General features: G+C 34.3%; 4 protein-coding genes across 12 annotated transcripts; 3 read left to right on the top strand and 1 right to left on the bottom strand.

The window, feature by feature from the left end:
* LOC18595896 (heat shock 70 kDa protein 14) lies at window positions 3,717-9,005 on the top strand. Its single transcript, XM_007024050.2, has 10 exons — window positions 3,717-3,875; window positions 4,822-6,044; window positions 6,364-6,585; window positions 6,732-6,827; window positions 6,919-7,140; window positions 7,250-7,444; window positions 7,524-7,670; window positions 7,747-7,896; window positions 7,992-8,122; window positions 8,324-9,005. Exons 2-10 carry the CDS (start codon window positions 4,875-4,877, stop codon window positions 8,571-8,573), a joined length of 2,583 nt encoding a protein of 860 aa, XP_007024112.2. The 5' UTR covers window positions 3,717-3,875; window positions 4,822-4,874; the 3' UTR covers window positions 8,574-9,005.
* LOC18595895 (pentatricopeptide repeat-containing protein At3g16010) lies at window positions 9,654-15,566 on the top strand. 4 transcript variants are annotated; one of them, XR_001928510.1, is made up of 5 exons: window positions 10,802-11,100; window positions 11,467-11,593; window positions 11,759-13,604; window positions 14,516-14,666; window positions 14,751-15,566. XR_001928510.1 is itself a non-coding variant. In XM_018123298.1 (4 exons), exons 2-3 carry the CDS (start codon window positions 11,512-11,514, stop codon window positions 13,585-13,587), a joined length of 1,911 nt encoding a protein of 636 aa, XP_017978787.1. In that variant the 5' UTR covers window positions 9,654-10,075; window positions 11,467-11,511; the 3' UTR covers window positions 13,588-13,604; window positions 14,516-15,566. The 4 variants fall into 4 exon arrangements, 2 of the variants coding, with proteins under 2 accessions (XP_017978787.1, XP_017978786.1); XM_018123298.1 differs by lacking the exon at window positions 10,802-11,100 and adding an exon at window positions 9,654-10,075 and having other exon boundaries at window positions 14,516-15,566; XR_001928509.1 differs by having other exon boundaries at window positions 11,759-14,317; window positions 14,516-15,542.
* LOC18595893 (trihelix transcription factor ASIL2) lies at window positions 16,826-19,143 on the bottom strand. The gene has a single exon (XM_007024042.2). It carries the CDS (start codon window positions 18,308-18,310, stop codon window positions 17,117-17,119), a length of 1,194 nt encoding a protein of 397 aa, XP_007024104.2. The 5' UTR covers window positions 18,311-19,143; the 3' UTR covers window positions 16,826-17,116.
* On the top strand, window positions 22,455-25,632 carry LOC18595892. 6 transcript variants are annotated; one of them, XM_018123897.1, is made up of 5 exons: window positions 22,459-22,718; window positions 23,717-23,769; window positions 23,879-24,989; window positions 25,079-25,209; window positions 25,347-25,632. In XM_018123897.1, the coding sequence occupies exons 3-5, from the start codon at window positions 23,962-23,964 to the stop codon at window positions 25,400-25,402; spliced, it is 1,215 nt and encodes a 404-aa protein (XP_017979386.1). In that variant the 5' UTR covers window positions 22,459-22,718; window positions 23,717-23,769; window positions 23,879-23,961; the 3' UTR covers window positions 25,403-25,632. The 6 variants fall into 6 exon arrangements, with proteins under 6 accessions (XP_017979387.1, XP_017979386.1, XP_007024096.2 ...); XM_018123898.1 differs by lacking the exon at window positions 23,717-23,769 and having other exon boundaries at window positions 22,455-22,718; window positions 23,879-24,359; XM_007024034.2 differs by lacking the exon at window positions 23,717-23,769 and having other exon boundaries at window positions 25,079-25,225.

Here is a 25,728-nt window from a genome sequence, read left to right as displayed (position 1 = left end):
AAGGACAAAATCTAAAAAAAAAACTTTTAAAAAGCTCCAAATAGGAGCTTTCTCTTCTCTTTTTTTTTTAAATATACTAGCTTCTTAGGAGAGTTATTTTTTTTTCCAAAATGATCCTCTCTCAAAAAATACTTTCTTCCTTTCTCCCTATTGATCTCCCTTTCCTCTCCCGCTTTCTACAAATCATCCTTCTATGGTTTTTTTTTTGTTCTTACAAAAATTAAAAAAAAAGATTTAAAATTAAATTCAGGTATTATAAACTTATTTATAAAAAAAGCTTTATAATAGCTTTTTAGTTAAAAAAAAAGGCCAAAAATGCTGTTTGTTCACTTTCCCAAGAAACTACACCTATGTCATTCCAATTCTTTTTCATTTTGAGAAACCAAAATGACTGTAACCTTTAAGTCACACAGTCCACACTTTTATAAGTTACTTATATAATTAGAAGATTTACATTAATAGTAATATAGAAAAATTACTCTGGGCATGTATAATGGCCCCTAATTAAGCAAATTATTTATTTCCAAAAAGTGAATATTTTGAAATATTAAAAAAAGTTAATATTTGGAAATATTAAAAATAGTTGTGTTGAGAATGAACGTAGAGACTAGTATTTATAAAGAGGAGCACTGAGAGAATCAAGAGAAAATTAAAATAAAATATGCTAGAAGATCAAGTAAAAAGGAATGTTCCAAAAATTTATGAAAAACGTGGTAAAAGGATTGAATAAAGCAATCAAAGTACAAAATATCATTTGAGTTTAGTCCACTTGTATATTTGCACGTAAGGGGAAATTCGCAATTTCTTAAGACTTGGTTTGATTTTGTGTGCACGCGAGCCCAATTTCTTTTTTTACTTACAATAAATACATAATGGATTTACTTATATAAAACACATAACATCTTTTGTACTTAAACAATGTGAGATTGCAACTTTATAAAATATCACTATTTTTCCAACGATCTAACCTTGCATTCAGAAATGAAATACATCTCTAGTAAGTGATTTTCACTTTGTCATAGAGAAATTTTAAGGATCCACTTCAAATGCAGCATATTTCCACAAAGGACCAATTAGCTCCCAAACTTCTTTTTTATTTCATTTCTTTATTCTTTATCATATCTCTGAGTTTTTATTTTTTATTTTTTTCCCTCTCTGTCTATTTTCATCTTATTTTTTCACTAATATTAAAAGAATATGGTGAAATGTTCTGTAAAACCAACTTAAAATATGTATTACACTTATCACAATATATACAAAAAGACTTGGATAAGTATCTATCTTGTCTATTAGCACCCAACTCAACTTTCAAGATTGAGGCGCCACCAGAGATTCCAATCTTGAAGTGTAGCAGCTTGGACAAAGGCTTTGTAAGCATGCAATGAGTTGCATGTCATTCGATCAAATATACTTTAGTCAAAACGACACGTCACATTTGTGTCATCACAAAAATGCACGTCACAATTTTAATAATTTTCATTAATTATTTTAGTAATTGGCGAAAAACCCAAAACACATATTTAGTGGAAAGTGAATATGAATGTGAAAGGGAGGGGGAAACATAACCTACTCATTTCACTATTTCAGTACTTGGCAGGATTTACCGATTCAGTTTATGAGCCTCACCTTGCACGTTGGCGGCTTGGTTGGACCAATAGCTATCTGAGTTCCTCAGTTTTAAGTCTAGAGACTTCACGATATTTAAAAAATACGCACATGTCATTGTTGATTATGTCAACACGTTGGCCCACTCAAACTGGTTTAAATTATATAGTAATTACTATATAATATATAGTTAATTATAGTAAATTTACATTAATTTTTTTTTATAATTAGAGAAGGGGAAATTCAAATCTTGTTTTTTAGACAAAGAGATAATGCATCAATCAATTAGCTAAATGCTCAGGTATAATTTTTTTTTAAATGTAAAAGATCTGTCTCTAAGAATAAAATGTATTATTATTAAGAGTCAGTAAAATCAAATCAGATCAATTACTCACTCAAATTATATGCAATTTGAGTAAATCGGTTCTATTTAATTGTTGTATTAGATCAATTGATTTAAAATATTTGATCTAATTAGTTTTTTGGTCAGTTCCCGATTTTAAAATTTTTAGATCAATCCATCCAAAAAATCAAACTAATTTTTTATATTATATATATATTAATATATAAAATATTTTTATATGTATTAAGAAGAATTAATAATATACTAAAAATATATTAGTTTAGCATATGTATATATACAAATCATAATCATAATAATTTAATTTTAGTTATATATATATTTATTTATAAATATTTATTAATATGAAATTACTAGTTATATATTTTAAATAATATAACTTATATATTAATATTATAATATATAATAGTAAATATTCTACATATTAATTTGTTTTAATTATTACACTTTAGTAATGTTTCGTAATATAAAATGTTATGAATATATATATATATATATAATTGTATAAATATAATATAATATATATAAACATATTTAATTTATACATAAATATTACTATAACTTAAAATAAAATTTATTTATATGATTACATTTAATAATTTTGTAAGTTATTATCTTAATTTTTATAACATATTTGTTTATAATTAATTATTATTTATACAAACTTTGTTATAAAAATTAAAATATTATAACATATAAATTATACCATTAATTTCATATATATAATAAAGTAATATATATATAATTAATTTATAAATAATTTATATATTTTATAATTATGGATGAAGTTTATAAATTTTAAAATTATAATTTGTAAAAAAAAAAGTAAAAAAATTTTGATTTATTGGTCTAAAACCAATTGATTTAATCAATTTTATATTTGATCGGTTTGATCTTTATTTATATTTGATTAATTTTTAAAAAATATTTAATACATTTGATCCTTAGATATGACAAAGCAAATTACTCAATCTACCCTTTACCCAACCCTAATTATTATATCCTTTATGAGAACAAGCCATGCTGCTACTTAGAAAAATTCTGCCCCGTCACTGTATCTACTATGCGATCGATTGAAAGAGTAGAAAAAAAAGTTAATATCCTAAATTTTAGAGAGAATATTAATTAATTTAATTAAAGTATGAATATAATCATATTCGATCTAAACACTTTTTGTCACTTTTTTTTTATAAATAATATTTTTTTGACAAGCAAAATTATTAATTTACAAACTTATGACTTAAAAGTATATACTAAAATCTAAAGAAGATGCTAATCACATGTTTATTTGGAGTTGATTTTAAGAAAGATCATTACCACATCAGAAATGAAAAACCAAAAAATTAACGAAAGAAGTTTTAAAAAAATTAGCAGATGATGGTTGTCGTAGATAGACCCAACTCTGATAAGTCTATCCATTGCATCCTAGGAAAAATTTTTAAAACCCGAATGAAAACCCAAAACCCGAGAACCCAACCCATGAGCCGACCAACAACCCGGCGCTTGACCTAAAAAAACGAAAACCTATAGAATTCCAAAGACTCCTCTCTCCGTAGATCTTTCTAGAAGCCGGAGTATCTCTAGACATCTCTAGGACCACCCGACCCCCACAAGACTCGCCCAAAAATATATAAAAAAGAAAAAAAGACAAATAATTAAATATATCACAGAATTATTAATTTTAAAAAAAAAAGAGTAAAAAGAAGTTGAAAATTCCACACAAACCCTCCTTAATAAAAAGGCTCCTAACTCCCTTTCGCTGCTTAAGGTTGGTTCCGTATTCTCTCTCTCGCGCACCAACGAAGAAAAAAAAAAAAACCCCCAACAAAAAAGAGGTGTTTTTGAAAAGAAATTTCAGAACCTCTTTTGGCCCCCAATCTTTCCTCTCTCTCTATTTCGTTTGTAAAAGGTACGATCGCCATCCTCCGGTCTTCGCAATTTCGTCGATTGTTTTTTGTTGGTGCTTTATTTCTCCGTCTGGAATTTGTAGATCTGTTTAGTTTTACCTTTAGATTTGGTACATCGGTGGATTTTTTTTCGCTTGATGATTTTTGCATTAACTTTTGTTTCTCTTTAGATTTAGATGTTTTCAGTGATTCAGGTGGAAATAGTTTTCTCAATTTATTGCTGATTTTTCTCTCCTGTTACTTAAAATTAACTTAAGTTTTTTTTTTGTTGTAATTTGTTTTTGCACCTGTTCTTTGGACTCAACGTCTTTCTAGTCGGGAGATTTATTTGAGAAGGAAAACGAAGTTGAATTTTGTTATTTCAGGTTGATTTGAATGCGATTTCTATCTGTCATTGCTAGGATTTTGCTTTTCTAATTGATTTATTTTAATGTAGTGTTATTTTTCAGTTGGAATCTGGTTTTGAAAGTTTTTAAGATTAAGATTTATTTCTATGAGTTTGATTTATGTGGCTCTTCTAAAAGCTTTTTGCTTTTTTTTTTAAACTAAGGTGTTTGATTAACTTCAAATGTGTTTGTTGTTTTTGCATGCACCTGGTAAGCACATTCATCTGACATTATGTCGTTGTGTGCTCTGTGTTCTAGTGTAAATGATTAACTTATCAAGAGTCTTCAATTGAAAAAAAGGGGGGAAAATGTCATTTGAATCTAGTTATGAGCTCAAGTCCATGGGAGTTACCACAGAATCTTGAGTCACAATTTATTGCTCATAATAAAAGGGAATATATTTATATCACCATGATTGATATTAATTTTGTATTTTCTTACTCTTAATTGTGTGATTATGTTGATGCCTTGCCTAGATTTCTAGTAATTTCTAGATTGTGATTATCTGTTTCCTTCCTGCATTAATATTTATATATACTCATATTGCTATTTGTTTTGTTAGGTGAAGATCAATTTTATTTTATATAAAATAAATCAGTGTAATTTCTGGTGAAGATGAGCGTTGTTGGGTTTGATTTTGGCAATGAAAGCTGCATTGTTGCTGTTGCGAGGCAGAGAGGGATTGATGTTGTGCTTAATGATGAATCAAAGCGTGAAACTCCAGCTATTGTATGCTTTGGGGAGAAGCAGAGATTCATTGGTACTGCAGGGGCAGCATCTTCTACAATGAACCCTAAAAATTCAATTTCTCAGATAAAGCGGTTGATTGGCCGTCAGTTCTCAGATCCTGAGTTGCAAAGGGATCTCAAGTCTTTACCCTTCAGTGTCACTGAGGGACCTGATGGATATCCTTTGATTCATGCTCGTTATTTAGGTGAAATGAAAACCTTTACTCCAACACAAGTCTTGGGAATGGTTTTGTCAGATTTGAAAAGCATAGCTGAGAAGAATCTGAATGCAGCAGTGGTCGATTGCTGCATTGGTATTCCTGTATATTTCACTGATCTTCAAAGAAGGGCAGTTTTAGATGCTGCCACAATTGCAGGCTTGCACCCTCTTCGCTTGATTCATGAAACTACAGCAACGGCATTGGCTTATGGTATCTATAAGACCGATTTACCTGAAAATGAGCAATTAAATGTTGCCTTTGTTGATATTGGACATGCTAGCATGCAAGTTTGTATTGCTGGCTTCAAGAAGGGACAACTCAAGATATTGGCTCATTCGTTTGACTGCTCTTTGGGCGGTAGAGATTTTGATGAAGTTTTATTTCAGCATTTTGCTGCAAAATTTAAAGAGGATTATAAGATTGATGTTTTCCAGAACGCAAGAGCTTGTATAAGGCTTCGGGCTGCTTGTGAGAAGTTAAAGAAGGTACTTAGTGCCAATCCTGTGGCACCTTTGAATATTGAGTGCTTAATAGATGAGAAGGATGTTAAGGGTTTCATTAAGAGAGAGGAGTTTGAACAGATCAGTGCTCCAATTTTGCAACGTGTGAAGAGCCCGCTGGAGAAGGCTCTTGCTGATGCTGGACTTGCAGTTGAGAATGTTCACATGGTTGAGGTTGTTGGTTCAGCTTCTCGTGTTCCGGCTATGTTAAAAATCCTCACGGAGTTCTTTGGTAAAGAGCCTAGGCGCACAATGAATGCTAGTGAATGTGTTGCAAAGGGTTGTGCTTTGCAATGTGCAATTCTCAGTCCCACATTCAAAGTTCGGGAGTTTCAGGTAATTGTCCACCAAATTGTTGTCTTAATCTCACTCTTTCTGTGGAGTGTCATCTCAGCTTTGCATTTATCATTCATTATTTGGAGGCTTTCTTGTGTAACTTGAGTAGTCTATTTTTTTGAAAAGGTGCATTGTAGTATGATTTCTAGTTTGGTACTTTGCTATATCATCTTGAAGATGGGAATGATGCAAGGTTTTTGCCTCCATTCCTTATTTTATCTGTTGTTGCTGCTGCATGTCTATATTCACTTTTGTGTACTTTTCCTTTCTCTTTTTGTCATATTTCTAACATGGTTTATCACTTAATTCATATTTGAAGGTCAATGAGAGCTTCCCTTTACCAATTTCCCTATCATGGAAAGGATCTGCTTCAGATGCTCAGAATGAAGGAGCAGAACAACAACAACTGGTTTTTCCAAAGGGAAATCCAATACCCAGTGTCAAGGCTGTGACATTCCACAAGACAAGTACATTCAGTGTTGATGTTCAATATTCTGATGTCAGTGAGTTGCAGGTCCCTGCAAAGATTAGTACTTACACGGTAATTAATCAGGAACCTTAATCAAACTGATCATCTTGTTTTCTAGTTTTCTACTTTAGGATAAGAATTACTTGTCCAGTTCAAGAATTTAGAATTTCTTGCTCAACCTTCTGATGAAATAATTTGTGGCATTTGTTAAATGGCAGATTGGTCCTTTTCCAACAATAAGAAGTGAACGACCAAAATTGAAGGTCAAAGTTCGTCTGAATTTGCATGGGATTGTGTCCCTTGAGTCGGCAACTGTAAGCATATGTGAATTAATTTCTAGATTTTAATTCTACCTGAAGGGTAATCTTTTTGTGCTCTTTCATAACTACTTTTCTGTGTTTTTAGCTCTTGGAAGAGGAAGAAGTTGAAGTTCCAGTGTCAAAAGAGCCAGTAAAAGAAGATACTAAGATGGAGACTGATGAAATACCTAGTGATGCTGCTGCCCCCTGTGCCAATGAGACAGATGTTAATATGCAAGATGCCAAGGGTACAGCTGATGCTGAGGGGGTTGAAAATGGTGTTCCTGAGTCAGGGGACAAGCCTGTGCAAATGGAGACTGATACCAAAGTAAGTGTTTTTTAGTCAGCATGCTATATAAATGAGTGGCGTTGTATATGTGTGTGTGTCTGTGGGTTTGGGTATGGTTGTTTACATTTTTGTTTTGCCTGTCATGTAGGTTGAGGCTCCTAAGAAGAAGGTTAAGAAAACAAATGTCCCAGTGGCAGAGTTGGTTTATGGTGCAATGTTTCCTGCAGATGTTCAAAAAGCAGTAGAGAAGGAGTTTGAAATGGCTTTGCAAGATAGGATAATGGAAGAAACAAAGGATAAAAAGAATGCTGTTGAAGCCTATGTCTACGACATGAGGAATAAGGTAAAATGTTGTTACTAGTTTGCAAAATTGTTACTTGGCTGTTCTGATCTTAAAACTAATTATACTTTTATGTCATCAGCTTAGTGATAAATACCATGATTTTGTCACTGCTCCGGAGAAGGAAGAGTTTACTGCTAAGCTTCAGGAAACAGAGGATTGGCTGTATGAAGATGGGGAGGATGAAACAAAAGGCGTCTATGTTGCCAAGCTTGAAGAGCTGAAGAAGGTAATTCTAGTGTTTCTTATTATTTCTCAGGTTGACTGTATAAATTGAGTATCTGACAGGTGTCTAAATATTGCAGCAAGGGGATCCTATTGAAGAACGTTATAAAGAGTATGCTGAGAGAGGAACTGTCATTGATCAGTTGGCTTACTGTATTAACAGTTACAGGGAGGCAGCCATGTCAAATGATCCCAAATTTGATCACATTGAACTTGCTGAAAAGCAAAAAGTAATGGCTTCTTCCCTCTCTCTCTCTCTTCTCTCTCTCTCTCTCTCCTTACNCCCCCTTCTTCTGCTAAGATTTAATCCTTTGGTGCATTATAGGTCTTAAATGAGTGTGTGGAAGCTGAGGCCTGGTTGAGAGAGAAAAAACAGCAACAGGATCAACTTCCCAAGTATGCCACTCCGGTTCTCTTGTCAGCTGATGTGAGAAAGAAGGCTGAAGCATTAGACAGGTACACGCTATTCCACCTGCTTAAGTTATTGTATCCAGCATGTAAATACTTGTTTTGTTTGTAGATTCCTGTAGCTTGAACAAAGTAATGTTCTCTTTTTTTTCTGCTAACCTATGATATATATGTTGATATATGGTATCATTGATATCTACACACGAATAAATGATACTCCTGCTGAGATTCAAATTTTGTCTTAAATAGGTTTTGCAGGCCAATAATGACGAAACCTAAACCAGCTAAACCAGCCACACCTGAAACACCAGCAACCCCACCTCCTCAGGGAAGTGAGGCTCCGCCACAGGGTGCAGATGACAATGCCAACCCGAATGCAAGCCCTAACTGCAATGCTGACCCTAGTGAAAATGCACCAGCAGACAGTGCTGAGGCACCTCCAGCTTCTACAGAACCGATGGAAACTGACAAATCGGAGAGTACATCAGCTACTGCATAAATTATTAGCAGGTGGTCTGTTGTTGACGTGGCCAAAATTTGGTTCTTTATGTATAAGCACTATTTTTGAAAGAGCCTGAGACCAACTCTTTGGTAGTCTGATATGAGAGGCTGGGATCACTGTTTTCAATTTGTAAAGCATTGTCTTTGCTACGCCTACCAAGATTTGTTATTGTTAAGAGTGAGTCTTTAGAATCCAGGTGTTTTTCACGGAGGGATTTTAAGAGAAAAGACTGCTATTGTGCTTCCTTGATAAGATTTTTCTGTTGGAGGGAGGCTAAACTTTACTCTTTAAAGGATTTCAAGTGTTAAATCTTGTTTTATGTTTTGTAGGATTTCTCTTGGGATTAGTAGCCACTTCAATTCTGGGTATTGTTGGTGTCCTCAAATCTTGGATTTTGTTTCAATTGAAGTTTTACATTATTTTTCCGTGTCTTTTGTCTACCTCTAGGTAGGAGTTTCGAAATGTTTTCTTCAGATTTCACATGCTCGTCTATATCTGTTCATTTCCTTTTCCCCTTGGTAATGGGTCGTTGTCTTGTCACTTAATTGTTTTATGTGACTTTATATACATATACATATCCTTGGACAAGATTGTCGAAGGAATACGAGTTTATTCCCTGTTGCTTGGAATGTTAGTTTCTAAATATCATGTCAGTTTTTAGTTATTTAGACATTCTAGTTTATACACCGAAATGTGGAGAGAAGTATGGTGCGAGTTGGATTTGGGCCGAGTAAGCCGACATGCAAGCAAGTCCATCTTTTTAAATCCTGTGCAAGATTCAGGAAGTGACCAGAGGGCCCAAGTCAAGAGCAGAACCTAACCCACAAAAAAAAAAAAAAAAAAAAAGACAAAAGGATCCAAATCAACTAAGAAAAAAAGTCGAGTAACAATCAACAAAGGAAAGGCATTTCAGTTTGCCATATGAGCGATTATCATGGAAAGTACACAAACAGAGCAATTGCAGATGATAAGCCAGTGATTGTTTCCTTTTCATAATAAGTCTTTCAAAGTGGTGCAAGTACAGGAAAGAGGTTCGCCATCATGTATTTTACATTAGTTTTTTTTTTTTTTTTTTTTCTAAAAGAACCATGTCATTGTCACCAAGTTTTCAAGAGTCTAAGTGAGGTTGAAGAGTTCTCCGGTCCCCCCCCTGCAAGCGCATGTGTGTTTTCTAATTTTCTCATTTCTTCCAAGAGAAAAAGGGTGACAATTCATCCAAGAGATGGACCATACGATAAATTTTCTCGTTGCTGAGTGGTGCAAGTCCATAAGCTCCATGCCCATGTTGCCGTCCGGGAATCCAAGGAAGGTCTCGAGGTCGGTTGTGGTGGTCAGCTGACCGCCATGGGGCGACGTCATTAGCCATCCAGCCCTCGAAGAGAATGGGCTTCAACTCAGCACTGGCGGTGTAGATGGCTACCGTGTGGGCTGCGGGGCCGCTGCCAATGATGCAAACCTTTGTCCTAGAGGAGTTGGAAAATGATGCTACAGTCGTTACGGTAACTGTTCGTTCTCAATTTTAAAATTTTTAGTTTTTTATTTTCTTTCAATAATAAAAAAATTAAATTAAATATATATTAATATATATAATATTATATATTTTATTTAAATTCAAATAAAATATAATATATTTAATATTTTTACTTTTTTTTATTTTTTTATGCATTTTAGAGATGTCAAATATTGAGATTGTGAATTTTATTTCTATTGTTGACAATTGATGAGCAAGAAGTTATCAACTGAGATAAATATTAAATTTTATAACTTGTTACATAATTTTTTATTTTGAATCTTTTGTTACTTTGTTATTAAAAAATTTATATTAATTATTTTTTTTATTTTTTATTTTCTTTCAATATAATTTATGTGAATGAACATGAAAAGTCAAGTCATAAAAAATATTCGAGTTGATAATTTATGATGGGTAATGGTCTTGTATTAGATAATTTTATTTTATGAAAATTAATTTTATTATTTTTAATTTTTTGTTAAATTGAATATTGAATATTAATTGGATAATTTATATAAAAAGATATAATTATTTGAGTAAAGAAACAAAGGTTATGTTTTTTAGATTTAGGTTATTTGTATATTTTATAATTATAGATGAAATTTATAAATTTTAATATTGTAATTTATAAAAAAAGTGATAAAATTTTTATTGATTTTTTAAAATATTTAATTTATTTAAGCTTTATTTAATCTTTTTAACTACGACGGATCGAACCACTAAATCATTCATAGTTCACCTCTAGCCGCAGCGGAAGTGGTCGCAAGGCCTACCAAAGTGCGGGCTTTTGTCCACGGAGCGTCTTGGCGTTTGGATGACTAACCCCTTCAAACGCAGTTAAAAACACAGGACACATGAGGTGATTATAATAACGGAGCAAAAAAGCGGGGCGCCGGAGCGGGCAGGGATTTCTATTCTTAAATAACAGCGCTTTTCGTTTTCAACCAGTGCGTTTAGCCTTTTTCAAGTGAAAACGCTCTTCTTGTTCCTTCTTTTTGCGGTGAATAATTAAAAGTGGGTTTACCAATCACTTCTTTTTTTGTTATTTTTTTGGTTTCTCTTTAGCATATCACTTCTTTTACGGAAGTTCAATTGTATCGGAAGTTGGTGTTTATGATTATTTTTATTTTTATTTATTTTTGCCGTAGCCATTATCAGCGGTTAATTGCTATTGCTGGGTTTTTCCTTTTTCCCCTCTTCTTTCCCATTTTTTTCTTATTTCCTGCATTTCGGAGAAAATGGTATTTAAGTTTGAAAAGAATGTTCATTCAATATGTTATGTTTTTTAGTTTGTCCAAGTGCCAGTCTGAGTTTAATCTTATTGCTTATTGAATGCATTGGTGTTCATATGCTAAAGCCATTTTATCCTTCCTGCTTTAGTTACTTCACCTTCTGCGATCTGATACGCAAAGTGGGCTGTAATTAATGAAAACCATCATGCCATCATCTGCTTTGAGGCGATCCATATCAACTTTGTCTCACCTCTGCGAGCCAATCAAGCAAACAGGTGAGCTTCCCAAAATGCTTGTCAGCTGATTAATCCGTTTCTTTCTATTAAATTGGCATTCTTTGGTAGGAATGAATTAAGATGGTTTCATATAATAAAAAGGATGAAAAGGATTACTTCCATCAAGTAATATGTTGGTTAATTTTGCATGGTTTTCCTAAACAGAGAATGAGATAGTGCAAATGTTCCAGTTGCCTAGTCCAAAGAAGGAAGCTCAGGACTTGGCTGTTAAGAGGAAGAAACCCTCTGTACGGACATTGGATGAGAGGTTCATAAGAATTTTGAAAATATTTAAGTGGGGTTCTGATGCAGAGAAGGCATTGGAAGTGCTCAAGTTGAAGGTGGACCAACGGTTGGTTCGTGAGGTTTTGATGATAGATGTAGAGATCAATGTTAAAATCCAGTTCTTCAAGTGGGCAGGGAAAAGAAGAAACTTTGAACATGACTCTACCACCTACATGACTTTAATTCACTGTTTGGATGAAGCAGGACTTGTTGGTGAAATGTGGAAGACTATCCAAGAGATGCTTCGAAGTACATGTGCTATTGGCCCGGCTGAATTGTCTGAAATTGTGAGAATATTGGGCAAAGCTAAGATGGTGAACAAGGCACTCTCCATTTTTTATCAGATTAAATGTCGCAAGTGCAAGCCAACATCAAGCACTTACAACAATATAATCTTGATGTTGATGCTAGAAGGGCACCATGAGAAAGTTCATGAGCTCTATAATGAGATGTGCAATGAGGGTAACTGTTTACCAGACACAGTGACCTACAGTGCACTGATATCTACTTTCAGTAAGTTGGGTCGTCATGATTCTGCCATTAGGTTGTTTGAAGAGATGAAGGAGAATGGATTACAGCCTACGTCAAAGATTTATACAACCTTAATTAAAATCTATTTTAAGCTAGGTGAGACTTGGAAAGCTTTAGGTCTAGTTCAGGAGATGAAAGGAAAGGGCTGTAAGCCAACTGTTTTTACTTACACAGAGTTGATAAAGGGGCTTGGAAAAGCTGGGAGGGTTCAAGATGCCTATGGTATATTCATGAATATGTTAAAGGAAGGTGGTAAGCCTGATGTTGTGCTTATTAACAATATGATTAACATCTTGGGCAAAGCAGGTCGATTGGAAGATGCTTTTAAGCTTTTCAATAAAATGAAGTCTTGGCAGTGTATACCAAATGTTGTAACATATAACACTGTAATTAAAGCTTTATTTGACTCCAAAGCCCCAAGTTCTGAGGCATCTTTATGGTTCGAGAAGATGAAGGCAGATGGTGTTGTTCCCAGCTCATTTACTTATTCAATTCTTATTGATGGTTTCTGCAAGACAAACAAAGTTGAGAAAGCTTTATTACTCCTGGAAGAGATGGATGAAAGGGGTTTTCCTCCTTGTCCAGCTGCATATTGTAGCCTGATCAACAGTCTTGGAAAGGCAAAACGATATGAAGCTGCCAATGAGTTATTTCAGGAATTGAAAGAGAATTGTGGGTGTTCAAGTGCTCGGGTGTATGCAGTGATGATAAAACATTTTGGAAAGTGCGGCCGTTTGAGTGATGCTGTAGATCTTTTCAATGAGATGAAGAAACTGGGATGCAATCCTGATGTTTATGCTTATAATGCTCTCATGTCAGGGATGGTAAGGGCTGGCATGATAAATGAAGCTCATTCCTTGCTCAGAACCATGGAAGAAAACGGTTGTGCTCCAGACTTGAATTCTCATAATATCATTCTAAATGGCTTAGCTAGGACAGGTGGCCCAAGGCGGGCAATGGAAATGTTTATGAAGATGGAGAATTCAAATATTAAACCTGATGCAGTATCTTACAATACTGTCCTTGGCTGCCTCAGCCGAGCTGGTATGCTTGAAGAGGCTGCAAAGTTAATGAAAGAGATGAAAGCAAGAGGTTTTGAATATGATCTCATCACTTACTCATCGATACTTGAGGCAGTTGGCAAGATTGATGAAGATCGTAGTCTAAGCACTTTCTGATGGAGTCCTGATGTTAGGTAAGATAAAGGCATCTTTCATATTTCTCTCTTACCTTTTTCCAACTATCGTTTGGTTTTTCTGTCACTTCCATATTTTAAATTATTCGTTGGACTTTTTTGAAGAAATGCTAAACCAAAGGATGCTATCTGAATCATTGATGCATAATGTTCTTATTACTCATATTTTCTGGATAGCGTTTCTGGTGCAGACAATCAGTTTGCTATTAACTGTCTTATCATGCAGTGACCAACTTATTTATAGATGATTCTACCCTTGGCTAACTGCCATAGCAAGGTCATTTAGTTCTAAGCTAAGTGGATTCAATATACAATTATCAAGCTGCAGTTATGGGAATTGGCTAGATGTAAACCAAGCAATATGACTAGAAACCACAGGGGAAGCAGGCATGGGGCTGAAATAGGCTTTAGAATCAGTAATTCATAGAGATTGAAAACCAAATCATGTGGGCAAACTCTTCAACCTGTAACTTTAATTCTCAAATTAATCTTGTAACAGTTTTGTCAAAATATCTCAAATGTTAATCATCACAAGCTAACTATTTAGTCTGACATTTGCATATAATAGCTAGCCTAAGAACAAGATTATTCATTGAAGATATGCCTGATGAAGAGGGTTGGCTTTAACAGACTGAAGGAGCAGACCTGTGCAAACTGATGATGCTTTTATAGGTTCCTCTAGATCAACTATTCGACACTTTCCCATCCTCTTGGTAACAAGCACCAACTGTTCACACAAATCATCCATTTGTTAATGAAAAAAATTCATTTCACTTTACTGCTTTTAAGTATGCAGGTTTACTGATCGTGGCAAAGTTTTAGTGTGATAATTATTATAGGAAACATCTTTGGAGCCTTTTTCTTGTTGTTTCATGTGTGTGGTTTTGTATTTTGTTCTGCTTGATGTACAGGTTGAGGCTCCAAAGAAAGTGAAGAGAACAAATATCCAAGTTGCAGAGTTAACTTCAGACATGTAACACGAAGTAGAGTGTGAAATGGCTCTGCAAATGATGGTTATGGAAGAATCTAGAAACAGAAAAAATGCTGTTGTTGAGGGCTGTGGTAAAATGCTGTCGGGTTAAAACACCTACTTTTCCTTTTTTTCTAATATCTTCTTTTAAACTAATTATTGCTCTCTAACTCTAGCTAAGTGACAAATATTATAAATTTGTTACTGCTCTGATCAAGGAAGCTTTACTGCTAAGCTTCTGGAAGTTGAATATCAGCCTTATGAAGATGAGATGATGAAACGAAGGTTGCTTATGTTGTCAAGCCTGCCAAGCTTGAGAAGGTAGCTCATTTTCTTCTGAATGTTATATCACTCCTTTTTGGAGACAAAACTGTATGACTATAGAAATTGCAGAGATGAGAGGTGTCTTAACTTTTATAGCAAGGTGAGGTGATCTTTTCAGCAAACTTTACACGTACACTGAGATGGTGGATCTGCCATTTCACCTTGCTCATCCTATTAACAGTTATGTGGAGGCAAATATATCAGCTGATCCCAAATTTGATCACATTGTACTGGCTGCAAAGCAGAAAATAATGGTCTTTTTGGGTCTCTTTCTTTTGCTGCCTGTATCTTTTCGTCTCCTGGTCCCTCCTTATTGCTGGAAAATAAACCTGTTATGAGTGTATGGAAGCTGAGGCCTGGAGGGGAGAGGAAAAATAGCAGCAGGATTGCTCCCACTAATATCAACTCCAGTTGTCTTGCAAGCTTATGTGAGACGGCTGAAGCACTTGACAGTGAATGCAGAAAAACATGGGTTACATTTGTTAAAAAACATATACATCATGCAGAGAATAGAGCTGTAAAAGTAGGAGTAAAGGAGATAAAAGGAGAAAATTAGAAATTATCTTATTATTTGAAAGAGAGGATATTGAGGATTCAAAGTTAACAAATTTTGTTTGATCATATTTCTATGCCAGTTTTGACGACATGAAATCAATACTCTTTCTTTATATATTGTTAGTAGAGATGAATGCAAGAAATGGGTCCTAATGTTTCAGGTCCTGCTTCAGCTTCTTGGCAAGTGTAACTAGTTTTGTTGGATATGGACATAATGGATACAAGTAAAGGGTGGTTAGGTAAGTAAGGGTGCCTGGTCGTTTTTGCTTTCTAAACTTGGAAGCAAAGTTTTCCCAGCTACACAATTTTGTCAAAAAATAATTCTACGTTAGGTAAGCGACCTGGAGATTCTGCATTAATTTTCGGGTGAGTCCAACGATAACTTTACAATCACATTTTGGTCTACAGTGATAAAGATTTATACTTGATTCGGTGAAAGAGAGATTGACATCTCATTAGTTTATTCATTTTAAATTAAAAAAATCTAAATATAAAATAAATATAAATTTTTTTATATTTTTGTGAGAGCATGTTAGTTGATAAAAACAGAGGCTGGTTTTAACCAAAGCCAACCAATTTTCATCTTCCCTTCAAGTTTTCACCATCAAAGGCATTCAATATTTTACCAAAGCTTGGAAAAAACGAACACCCTCGACAAAAAACACAAGAATAATTATAAATATAAATAAAAACAGGAATTGAACATTCTTTGGCTCATTTGACAATGAGAGTGATTTACGGGTTTTAGCGGAGAAAAAAAAAAAAAATCAAACCCAGCAACCCAAGGAGAAAAAGAGAGGAGTCTCCATGGCTGGGTTTGGTATTGAAGTCGGTGATGATACAAGGGAAAGGGATCTCTGTAACTCCTCAACAAAGCGAAAGAGAAACTATCCTTTAGACTGTAAAGCCAATCTTTGAAAGTTATGTATTTTTATTTTTAAGAGTTTCTGAATTTTCAGATTTATTCATTAATGAGGGGTCAATCTCTCCTTCACCCACAACGTAACAGATATAAACTCCAAACATTCAGCCCCAGACTGGATAACGTAAGAGGGAATGCACAGCTACCTATCAAGGATTAGAGGCATATACCAAATCTTGCCATCTACTTGCCCTCTCAATCAACACCTTTCTTTGGTGCTCTCTGTTTTTCCTTTTCCATGTGAAACACCAGAAGGTAAGTTTACAGATATTGATTCTTGTGTCTAGCTAACAAAGGAAGAAAAAAGGGCAATTTATGCCTTCAAAGAAGTTACATTACTACATTATGTTACATCTCACATTTACACTTTTAACTGAAGCAGACAATCTTGTTATGGTCACGAGCACACAACAGCAAGACATTTATCCAAGCACTCACCTCCAAAAATGGTACTATCTAATCACGAAGTCCATGCTTTCAAGCTTGATTATTGGTGACAGCAATTGATAAGAGGAAAAAAGGATCACCAGTGCACTATAACATTAAAGCAGTACAAGTAATAATGAGAGTAATGATCTTCTCTAAATTCAGTAAAAATTTTCTACTTGACTGATACAGCATGTCTAGCCTCATTATTGTCGCTCACAATAGCTATTGGGAAAAGTCCCCAATATATTATACAACAACATTTAGCAGTCAACATCTACTCAACCTTACAAAGATAACTGGGTTTTGCATGCATTACTCACTAGCATTCTCAGCAGAGACATCATTCTCCTCATCATCACCCTGCTGTATTTTTGCAATTTCAGCCTGTGCTCTCTCCATGATCTGCCTCTTCTGCATTTCCAACTCCCTATGAAAATCCATTCTCATCTTCTCCAATTCCAACATCTGCTGTCTTTTACTATTCTCAATCTTTTCGTATATATCGCTAAATTTCTGAATAGAGTCTGCAAGCAATCTGAACGAAGAACCCTCATCAGATTGCCTCCCAAATCTTCTCTTTTTAGGTGGCAGTCCATCTGAGATATCCTCCTCACCATCAGCGGATTCTGAATTTGCTGGGCTATCCCTCATTTCATCCAAACCATTTGCACGGTTCAAATAAACCCGAGGGTTCATGAACACATACTCCCCTGAGTCCAACCCACAAGAGAGTCCACCCTGCTGTGGAGGAGTTGACATTAACATATCCATCTTTCTGAAATAAACCCATTTGCTAGTGGTAGCACCAGTCTCTGCCAGCATAGCCTTCTCCTTCTTATACTTCTTCTTCAATGTATCCAATCGATTACGACACTGGGTGTCAGTCCTTTCAATCTTTGAAACCTCTGATACCCTCTCTGCAACATCTTGCCATTCCTCAGACCGAAGACTCTTCCTCCCACGTTGCAAAAACCGGTCACCCCATGCATCCAGCAAAACAAATGTCTCACGCTCGGTCCAATCTGTAAGAGAATTCCTCCCGCCATACGAGGGCTTTGGCACTGACGTAGCTGCAACTGCTGCTGCTGGTACTCGAGGAGCAAATTCATAACTTGACACCAAACTCTTCAATTTCCTCTTTTTTGGGTGCCTCTCCAAGTCAACCTCATCACTCTTTCTATTATAACCTTTCTGCTTATCACCACCTTCATCGTCATCGTCCTCATCTTCATCCAGCTTGTCGTCGTCATCATCATCATCCATATCTTTTCCTACATACCGAACACCATTGTTTTGGTTATGGTTTTCCTCTTCCTCTCCCAAATCCTCCTCATCTTCTTCCTCCTCCTCATCTTCATCATCATCAACATATTGATTCACAATTGGTCTAGCATAAGGAGCATTTCTTACAGGAAGCTTTTGGCGATTCAAAGAACCATAACCCTGCTGGTGAGTAACACCATATGGATTTGGAGGGTATCTAGCATCATCTTCAATGTCATCCATTAAAACCCAAAATTCAACTCAACAATGAGAAACTCTGAAAGTATACCTAAAATAATACAAGACTATAGCTCAAAACAAGATTCAAAATGAAACAAAAACGACACTTCCCCTACACCTTACCAGGTCCAATCCCAAATTTCCTCTTCCCTTTAAACAAACTTCAAGAACAACATAACAATCAATTATTTTTTTACAAAAAGAATCCCGCTAATTCTCATCACCACTCCACTCTTCCAAAAAAGAAAAACCCCAAAGTCCTAAACCCTTGAATCTTTTCTCTTCATAAAAGGAAAGAAATGCAAAATCCCTTTATTATTGAATCAAATAACAAAAACGCATAAAAAATTACTCAAAAAATCGACTTTTTCAACTCTAAATTCTCAATCTCTCAACAGCCAAGTTAACAGAATCAAACCCCTCCACGTTCATTGACCTAATCAAACACCAAACCACTAAATTTCAAGTTTCTTTTTCTTTTTTGGCTGACTTTTTTTAATTTCCAGCTCTTGATCACTGATTTACCCTATCCCATAAAATCAGATTCCAATTAACTCCATCATCCTCAAAATAACTAAAACCTAAATCTTTAATCAAATCGGAATCCATTTTCAAATAACAACGATACCCATCAAAACTTACCTGAAAAAGTGCTCAACATTCTCAAACTTTTCTTCAACATCAAACCCTAAGAAGCCCCTAACTCAAAAAACTGACAAGTTTCATTTTTGTTTTCTGGGAACAAACTCAAACACGGAAAGGGGAAAAATTAGGCGATTATGGGAGAGAGTTAAAACTTGGAAGGGAAAAAAAAAATAAAAACATAAAAATTAGGGATGACAAGAGGATTGCTGCTATTGTACGCCTTGTGCATAATCCTTTTAGATATCAGGCCCTGAAATTTGTGAGCCCATTGGGTCAAGGGACTGCTAATTGGGCTTCATGATTGTTTATCGAGTGATGATAAATTTAAAGAAATTTCAGGTTTTAAAACCAAAGGGATGAGGGTTTAACATGCTGAGATTGTGCGAGCCAGCTGCCTCCGCCAAAGATAGCTGCTTCGTTGCCCGCAACAAGGCCAAGATTGGTGCCCTGCCTACCCATGCAGACCGTGTCGACGCCGTGCGTACGAGGTGCCATTTTATGTCCATTAAATTCTACATAATTATAATTAAATAATTTTATTATTTATAATTATACAAATATGTTGCGTACAACAAGTGATCGTATCCCTTATTTTTTAGCTAATCTAATTCAACTTTATGAATACACAATTAAATTTTAAAATTATTAATCTAAATATTCAAATATTTCAAACATTATGAGTAAAATATTCGTATTCATTAAATATTTAATTAAAATAATTAAAAATTAAATTTATAGACATTATTAAATTAATAAATTAAAATAATTCATAAGAAATAAATTAAAGTTTAAAATCATATTTGTAATAATTGATGAATTATAGTAAGTATTACACTAATCATAATAAATTTATAAACAAAAAAATAATATATAAATTAATATTTAATATTAAAAATTATCATTTGTAATAAGATTAAGGAAGTGAATATGCTAAACTCACTATCTGAATTTTATCCAAACACATTATAAATAGTAATTTTATTATCAAAATAATATCCTAATCTTTGTCAATCGAATTGAATAATGCTAGATATCCAATTATAAAATATTCAATTATATCACTACATACATTTAATTTTGTTTATAAATTTACTTTCAACGCATAAGATAATTGAAAAACATCTACACTCGTTTGACTAAGAGTTATTTTATTGCTTAGCATTTGCATTTCAAGTTTAACATTGCTTTTAAATTCTCTTATGAAATGCTTAAAAAATATTCATTCTTTTTCGTTCAAACATTTTTTTAATGAAAAGAAAAAAGTAAAAGTTAAGAAAATCCTATTACCCAGTAGTAAAAAAGGAAAAGCAATGATGCAATTCCGCGTGTCCCAATGTGCTTACGATCTCGTGCGCCACAAACAAACAAAGGAATTCTGGCACTTCAATACATGCACGACACGTGTGGTAGGCCTCACTTTCAGGAGCAGTGAACTAACTCGTTTTCAGCCGTAAGATTATACGACTTTTCGCAGAGAATCTTCATCTCTGAGCCGTTGGATTTCACGAGGTTTGCACGGCAGAAGGGAACACGTGTGGGGCCATGTGTATTTATTTATATTTAAATTATTGGTTTTTTTAGTTAATTAGATTTTCTTTGTTTTTATAAAAAAATGAAAAGAAAAGGCTGACTCAAGCTAAACGACAAAACGGAACTGTAAAATAAAGAGGCCTGTGAGGAATCATTACTCGGGGCCAGCTCTTTTCTAGCGGGGTCCACTTTTTTGGACCCACTAAATCATAGACTTTGATGGCCAGATTTGACGCCGTTTAAACTTATTGTTTGGGTCCCACTAGAAATGATGTGGCAAAGTAAATTGACTACTTTGCCGCATTCCGTCAAGGAGTAAAGAGTATTTTAGCAAATGAATTTATACTTTTTGGTTGTTAATAGGAAATTGACTGTGCTGTTGAGAATGACATTAATCTCCAAATGTAGAATTATAGGAGAGCATATCACTTAAAATGATTGTATTATAATTAGTCAATTATAATATTAAAATAAATGGTGGACCTTTAAATAATTCTTGTTGTGATTAGATAATTGCAAAACTATAATAAAAAGAATTGTAAGTGAAATGCTCGTGAAAAAATGCATTCTACTTTGACACCGTATTGACGTTGATACAATGGCAATTAGTTTTACGTGAAGGCAAACGTCTGCTTCGACTAAAAAGAAATTTTCGATTTTAGATTTAGAAAGACTTAAAGTTACAAAATAGTTGGATTAAAATTTATTTGTGGTTTAGGATGGTAGAAGAAATAATTTTATTTCATTATCAATATTTTTTGAATTCATTTGTTAGTTAAGTCGATAAAAGTTTGAAGTAATTATCTTTCTTATTCGAGATAAAAAAAAATTAATTTTTTTGAGAAACTTTTTTGTCTAATCTAATTAGACCTAATAATAAAATGCCTTAAAATTTTACTTATTTATGCCATAGTTAGTTATATCTGCTCCAACTATGACTTAAACCAAAAAATTTGAACAAAAAATGTAGCTCATTTAATAATGGATCTTATAAAAAATTGCTCATGGAGCTATGTGATATGCTTTAATCTGACATAGTATATGTGTCCCTTTTTTTCTAAGATTTATTTTTAGATGCAAAATAAAATTTTAATAATATTCACTTAAAGAAAAAATATTTTAAAATTAACCTAATAACCTGCAGCATTATTGTTATGCCTTAGGAAATAGCTTAAAAAAAGTTGGGATTTTTATTTCTGTAAATCCTAATTTTTCCACAGAAGGGCAGCTTGGTCATCAGGTCATATAAATATAGGGCCACATCCGTACTTTCAGGACCAGAGAGAAGTCGCACCGTGTTTGGATCAACGCAGAACCATGGCTGGTTTTGGTTCAAACACCGACGGGCAAATAATACGTTTTGAAAAGCTAAAGCAAACAGGTACTTGTTTCCTTATCAGTTAACGTGGTTAAACGCAACAGAAAACATTGGCGTTAATAGACGTTTGAACCCACCAGGCCGCATTGTCTTTTTGTGCTGACTACCCTTAGAAAGGTGAACAATTTACTCTTTCAAAAGCTTTGCCTTTTATACCAAGGAGTTTCTAATGTCTATCTTCAATAGACGAGTTTATGGTCCGAATACAGAGGCTTCCTTTGCCTTTGCTAATTCTTTCATGAAAAAAAGTGTTTTTTTTTTAAATCTTATAAATCCATCTGTTGAATTATTATTTTTTTAAAGGAAGATATAAGGCCACTCACATTATGGGGTATTTTTTAAGATATATTTATCGTAAAATCCCTCCCAAAAAAATTGAAAATAAAAAAGTTGATGATCAGAGGAGGGCACTTTAAAGCAAAAACGTGGGTAAATCAGGCGGACAAGATTTGCAGTGTACTGCAAGTGTGACTCTCTTCACACTAAAGAAACTCCCTTTCTTTTTGCCTTCAACTCCAAAACCAGGAATATACACCGTTTTCTACATATACCGTATAATATACGAATTTCTTCCTTAATCATGAGAGAGAGAGAGAGAGAGAGCGAGGAGTATATCAGAAGCCTCAGTGGCTTACTATTTCTCTGATTTTGATGCATTGCAGAAGAAGCAAAAAAAAAAAAAAAAAAGAACTAACTAAAAAAATATAATAAACAAAAAAAAATGGCAGAAAAAATTTATATAGAGAGATAGAGATCCTTTATGTTTTGGCTAACCCAAAGTAATATCTCTATCTCTTCTGCATTTTGGGTTTTTCTTTTTTCTCTCTCACCCTTCAAGTTTTAACCGAAGAAAACCAGGTGGGTCTTTTTTATTTTTGCTATTTTTTTAAAAAATTTTTTAGCTCTTTTATTTTTATCCATATACATTTTTGAGCATCTGGGATATCAAAATGGACCTTTGCTTGAAGCAACTTTGGTTTTCAATGTTTTTTCCCCCTTATGTTTTAAGTTTGACTTCAAATGTTGTATATGCTTGTTCTTATGCATGCAAGGGTCTTTTTCTTTTTTTTTGTTAAATATTGATGCTTTAGCCATTTTTTGAGTACCCATTTGATGCATTTGAAGTAAATCTTTTCGCATCTTGTTTTGATTAAGCTTTTGTTTTGAGTTTCTTCTTCATCTTCATCGGTTCAAATTTTTTTTTAATGTTTTCTCTTTTTGGATGTTCTCACTTCTCTAGCTTGAAAGCTCCTCAAATGTGTCTGATTTGTAGGAATCTTTGAGATTTTTGATTAGTGATAATCTGGGGTTTGATTAATGTTGATCATCAAAATCTATGCTAGCCCCATTTTTACTCGCTTCTTGCTGGAGTTCAATGTAAATTAATGATCAGCTTTGTTGTTTCTTTGCCTTGTACGTTTATATAGTTCATTGTTGTATATCAGCTATTAAAGGGATTGCCTTTATTGCTGATTTGGATTTACCATATCATGTTAAATGAAGGTCAGGAGGCGTTGTTTCCTTTCTTAGTTTCTTCGTGGTGCTCAAAATTATTTTTTGATGAAGAGTTTTTTAGAGCTCTATTGATATTTTCAAGTATTTTTGCTTCTCATCTTGCTTTGCCGATATCATTCAAGGATCTTGTACTAGTTTTACTAAGCGAATCAGGCCAAACTTTTGTTTTTAAAGTGAAATTGTTATGATATTATTTCTGCTGTTGCATCGGAGTTCCCAATATGCTCATTCTTTTGGGGCTTTTTGTGTGCTTGAGTATAATATGATGTTCTGGATTCTTTTTTCTTTTGCCCCTATCTGGATCTAACTGCATACGAGCTATGTTGCCACTTCTATCACAGTTGATTTTTGTCATTGGGGTTAGCTAAATCAATGATCTTTATTTTTTCGTAAGGTATTGCCATACGTTGTACTTGATTCTTTTTTGCTTTGGCCATTATATTTTTTGGTTTTGGTGTCAATCATATTCGTTTTGTATTGATGGTTTCTTGATTCTAATGCAGTAAGAAATTGCTGGTTTTCTTGCTAGAAGATTGAGGTTTATAGATAATGCAGTGTAAGAAAACATACATCATAGGCAAGTCTAATGGATGGTAATGTGATGGCTGATCCTGATTCAGAGTCCTATTTTCAGTCTGATACATTGGGTTTAAGGCATATTAGCAGCTCACTTTTCAATATTCCTGGTTTTCTTGTTGGATTTAGCACTAAGGGTTCTTCAGATTCTGATATGGTTCGGAGCCCTACATCTCCTCTTGATTTGAGAGTTTTTGCAAATTTTAGCAACCCATTTAGTGGTAGGTCTCCTAGATCATCATCCCAAAGTGGTTATCAAAAGAAGTGGGATTGCAGTAAGATGGGTTTGGGCATTGTGAATCTGCTTGCTGATGAAATTAAATCAGATGGTGAAGACCTTGATTCTCCAAAGAGAAAGAATATAATTTTTGGACCACAGGTGAAGACTAAGTTTCCTTCCTCTTCAAGGTATTCCCATGAATTCCTTGGTAATTCTATGAAATCCAATTCTTTGCCTAGGAATTACATAATTTCACAACTTTCCAAAGACAGAAAACCCAACACCAACTCAGGGGGTTCTAGTCTTGTCTTTGGAAATGAGGAAGTGCCATTAGAACCCAAATCAGATTCCAGCAGGCTTTCCCCTTCGTTTATTGCCTCCACCAAAAACTCCAATTTGAGTTCCAGAAGTTTTTGTTCAGAGAATGGAACCACCAGCCTTAATAGTTCATCTCTGCCAATTGGCAGAGCTTTGCAAGTAGATGATTCTTTGCTAAGTAAACCAAGTTCACTTCCTATACCCGTTGGCCATAGCATGGGATCTCTCTCTGCACATGAGATAGAACTTTCTGAGGATTATACTTGCATAATTTCTCATGGTCCAAACCCCAAAACAACTCACATTTTTGGTGACTGTATTTTGGAATGTCACAACACTGAGTTGACCAATTTTGACAAAAAAGCAGAACCAGAAACCAAAGTGTCCCAACTGGATAAGAGCCCAGAGACTTCAACCCCTTACCCCTCTGATGAGTTTTTGAGCTTCTGTTACTCTTGCCAGAAAAAACTAGAGAAGGATGAAGACATTTACATGTACAGGTTTATACAATTTAGATCCCTTTGCTGCTTTTACTTCAGTTGCATCTTGTTTTAATGATTGAGGCTGTTTTTTCTTCTTATTCTTGCAGAGGTGAAAAGGCATTTTGCAGTTTTGATTGCCGCTCTGAGGAGATTTTCGCAGAGGAAATGGAGAAAACCTGTAATAATTCCTTCAATGGTTCTCCTGAGCAGAGTGATGATGAAGATCTCTTCCTAATGGGTATGCCCATTAACATGTAATGGTCTATAGTTGATTGCTTTTTGCAGGCTCCCATGCCAAGACTGATAAAATTGCTGCAAAGTTTAATACCTGGATCATCTGTTCATAAAGAGCTGTTTATGTGAATCTGTTTGCAGCCATGGATGATCGCAGCATAAATCATGAATCATGGATAGCAAAGCATAGAGTTTGATTTATAGTCCGCGGATAGATATAGTGTTAGACTGTTGTTGCATTATAATTTTGATTAGATGAGTCAGTAGTGGCCAGAAGCCCCATCTCATCAGTTTTCTTTTTTATGTCATTTATTACTGTTGCTCCTTTTATGAGCTGTTGTAGAAGCCTCTTGAACTTGAAGAACTCATTGTTGAATCTTGAATGTATGTGGCATTTACTCAATTGAATGCATTCTCTTTCAGATAATTCTTTCTAGTCGGCAGCTGTCTTGACCTATTCTTTGGCATTATATGACAACAAATGGAGATTAATCTTATTGTCTGCAATAAGTTCTAGCTTATG

This window comes from Theobroma cacao, chromosome 6, assembly GCF_000208745.1.
Source record: "Theobroma cacao cultivar B97-61/B2 chromosome 6, Criollo_cocoa_genome_V2, whole genome shotgun sequence".
Taxonomy (NCBI): Eukaryota; Viridiplantae; Streptophyta; class Magnoliopsida; order Malvales; family Malvaceae; genus Theobroma; species Theobroma cacao.
The sequence above is the reverse complement of the archived record's forward strand: the minus strand, read 5'-3'. Positions and strand labels throughout refer to the sequence as shown.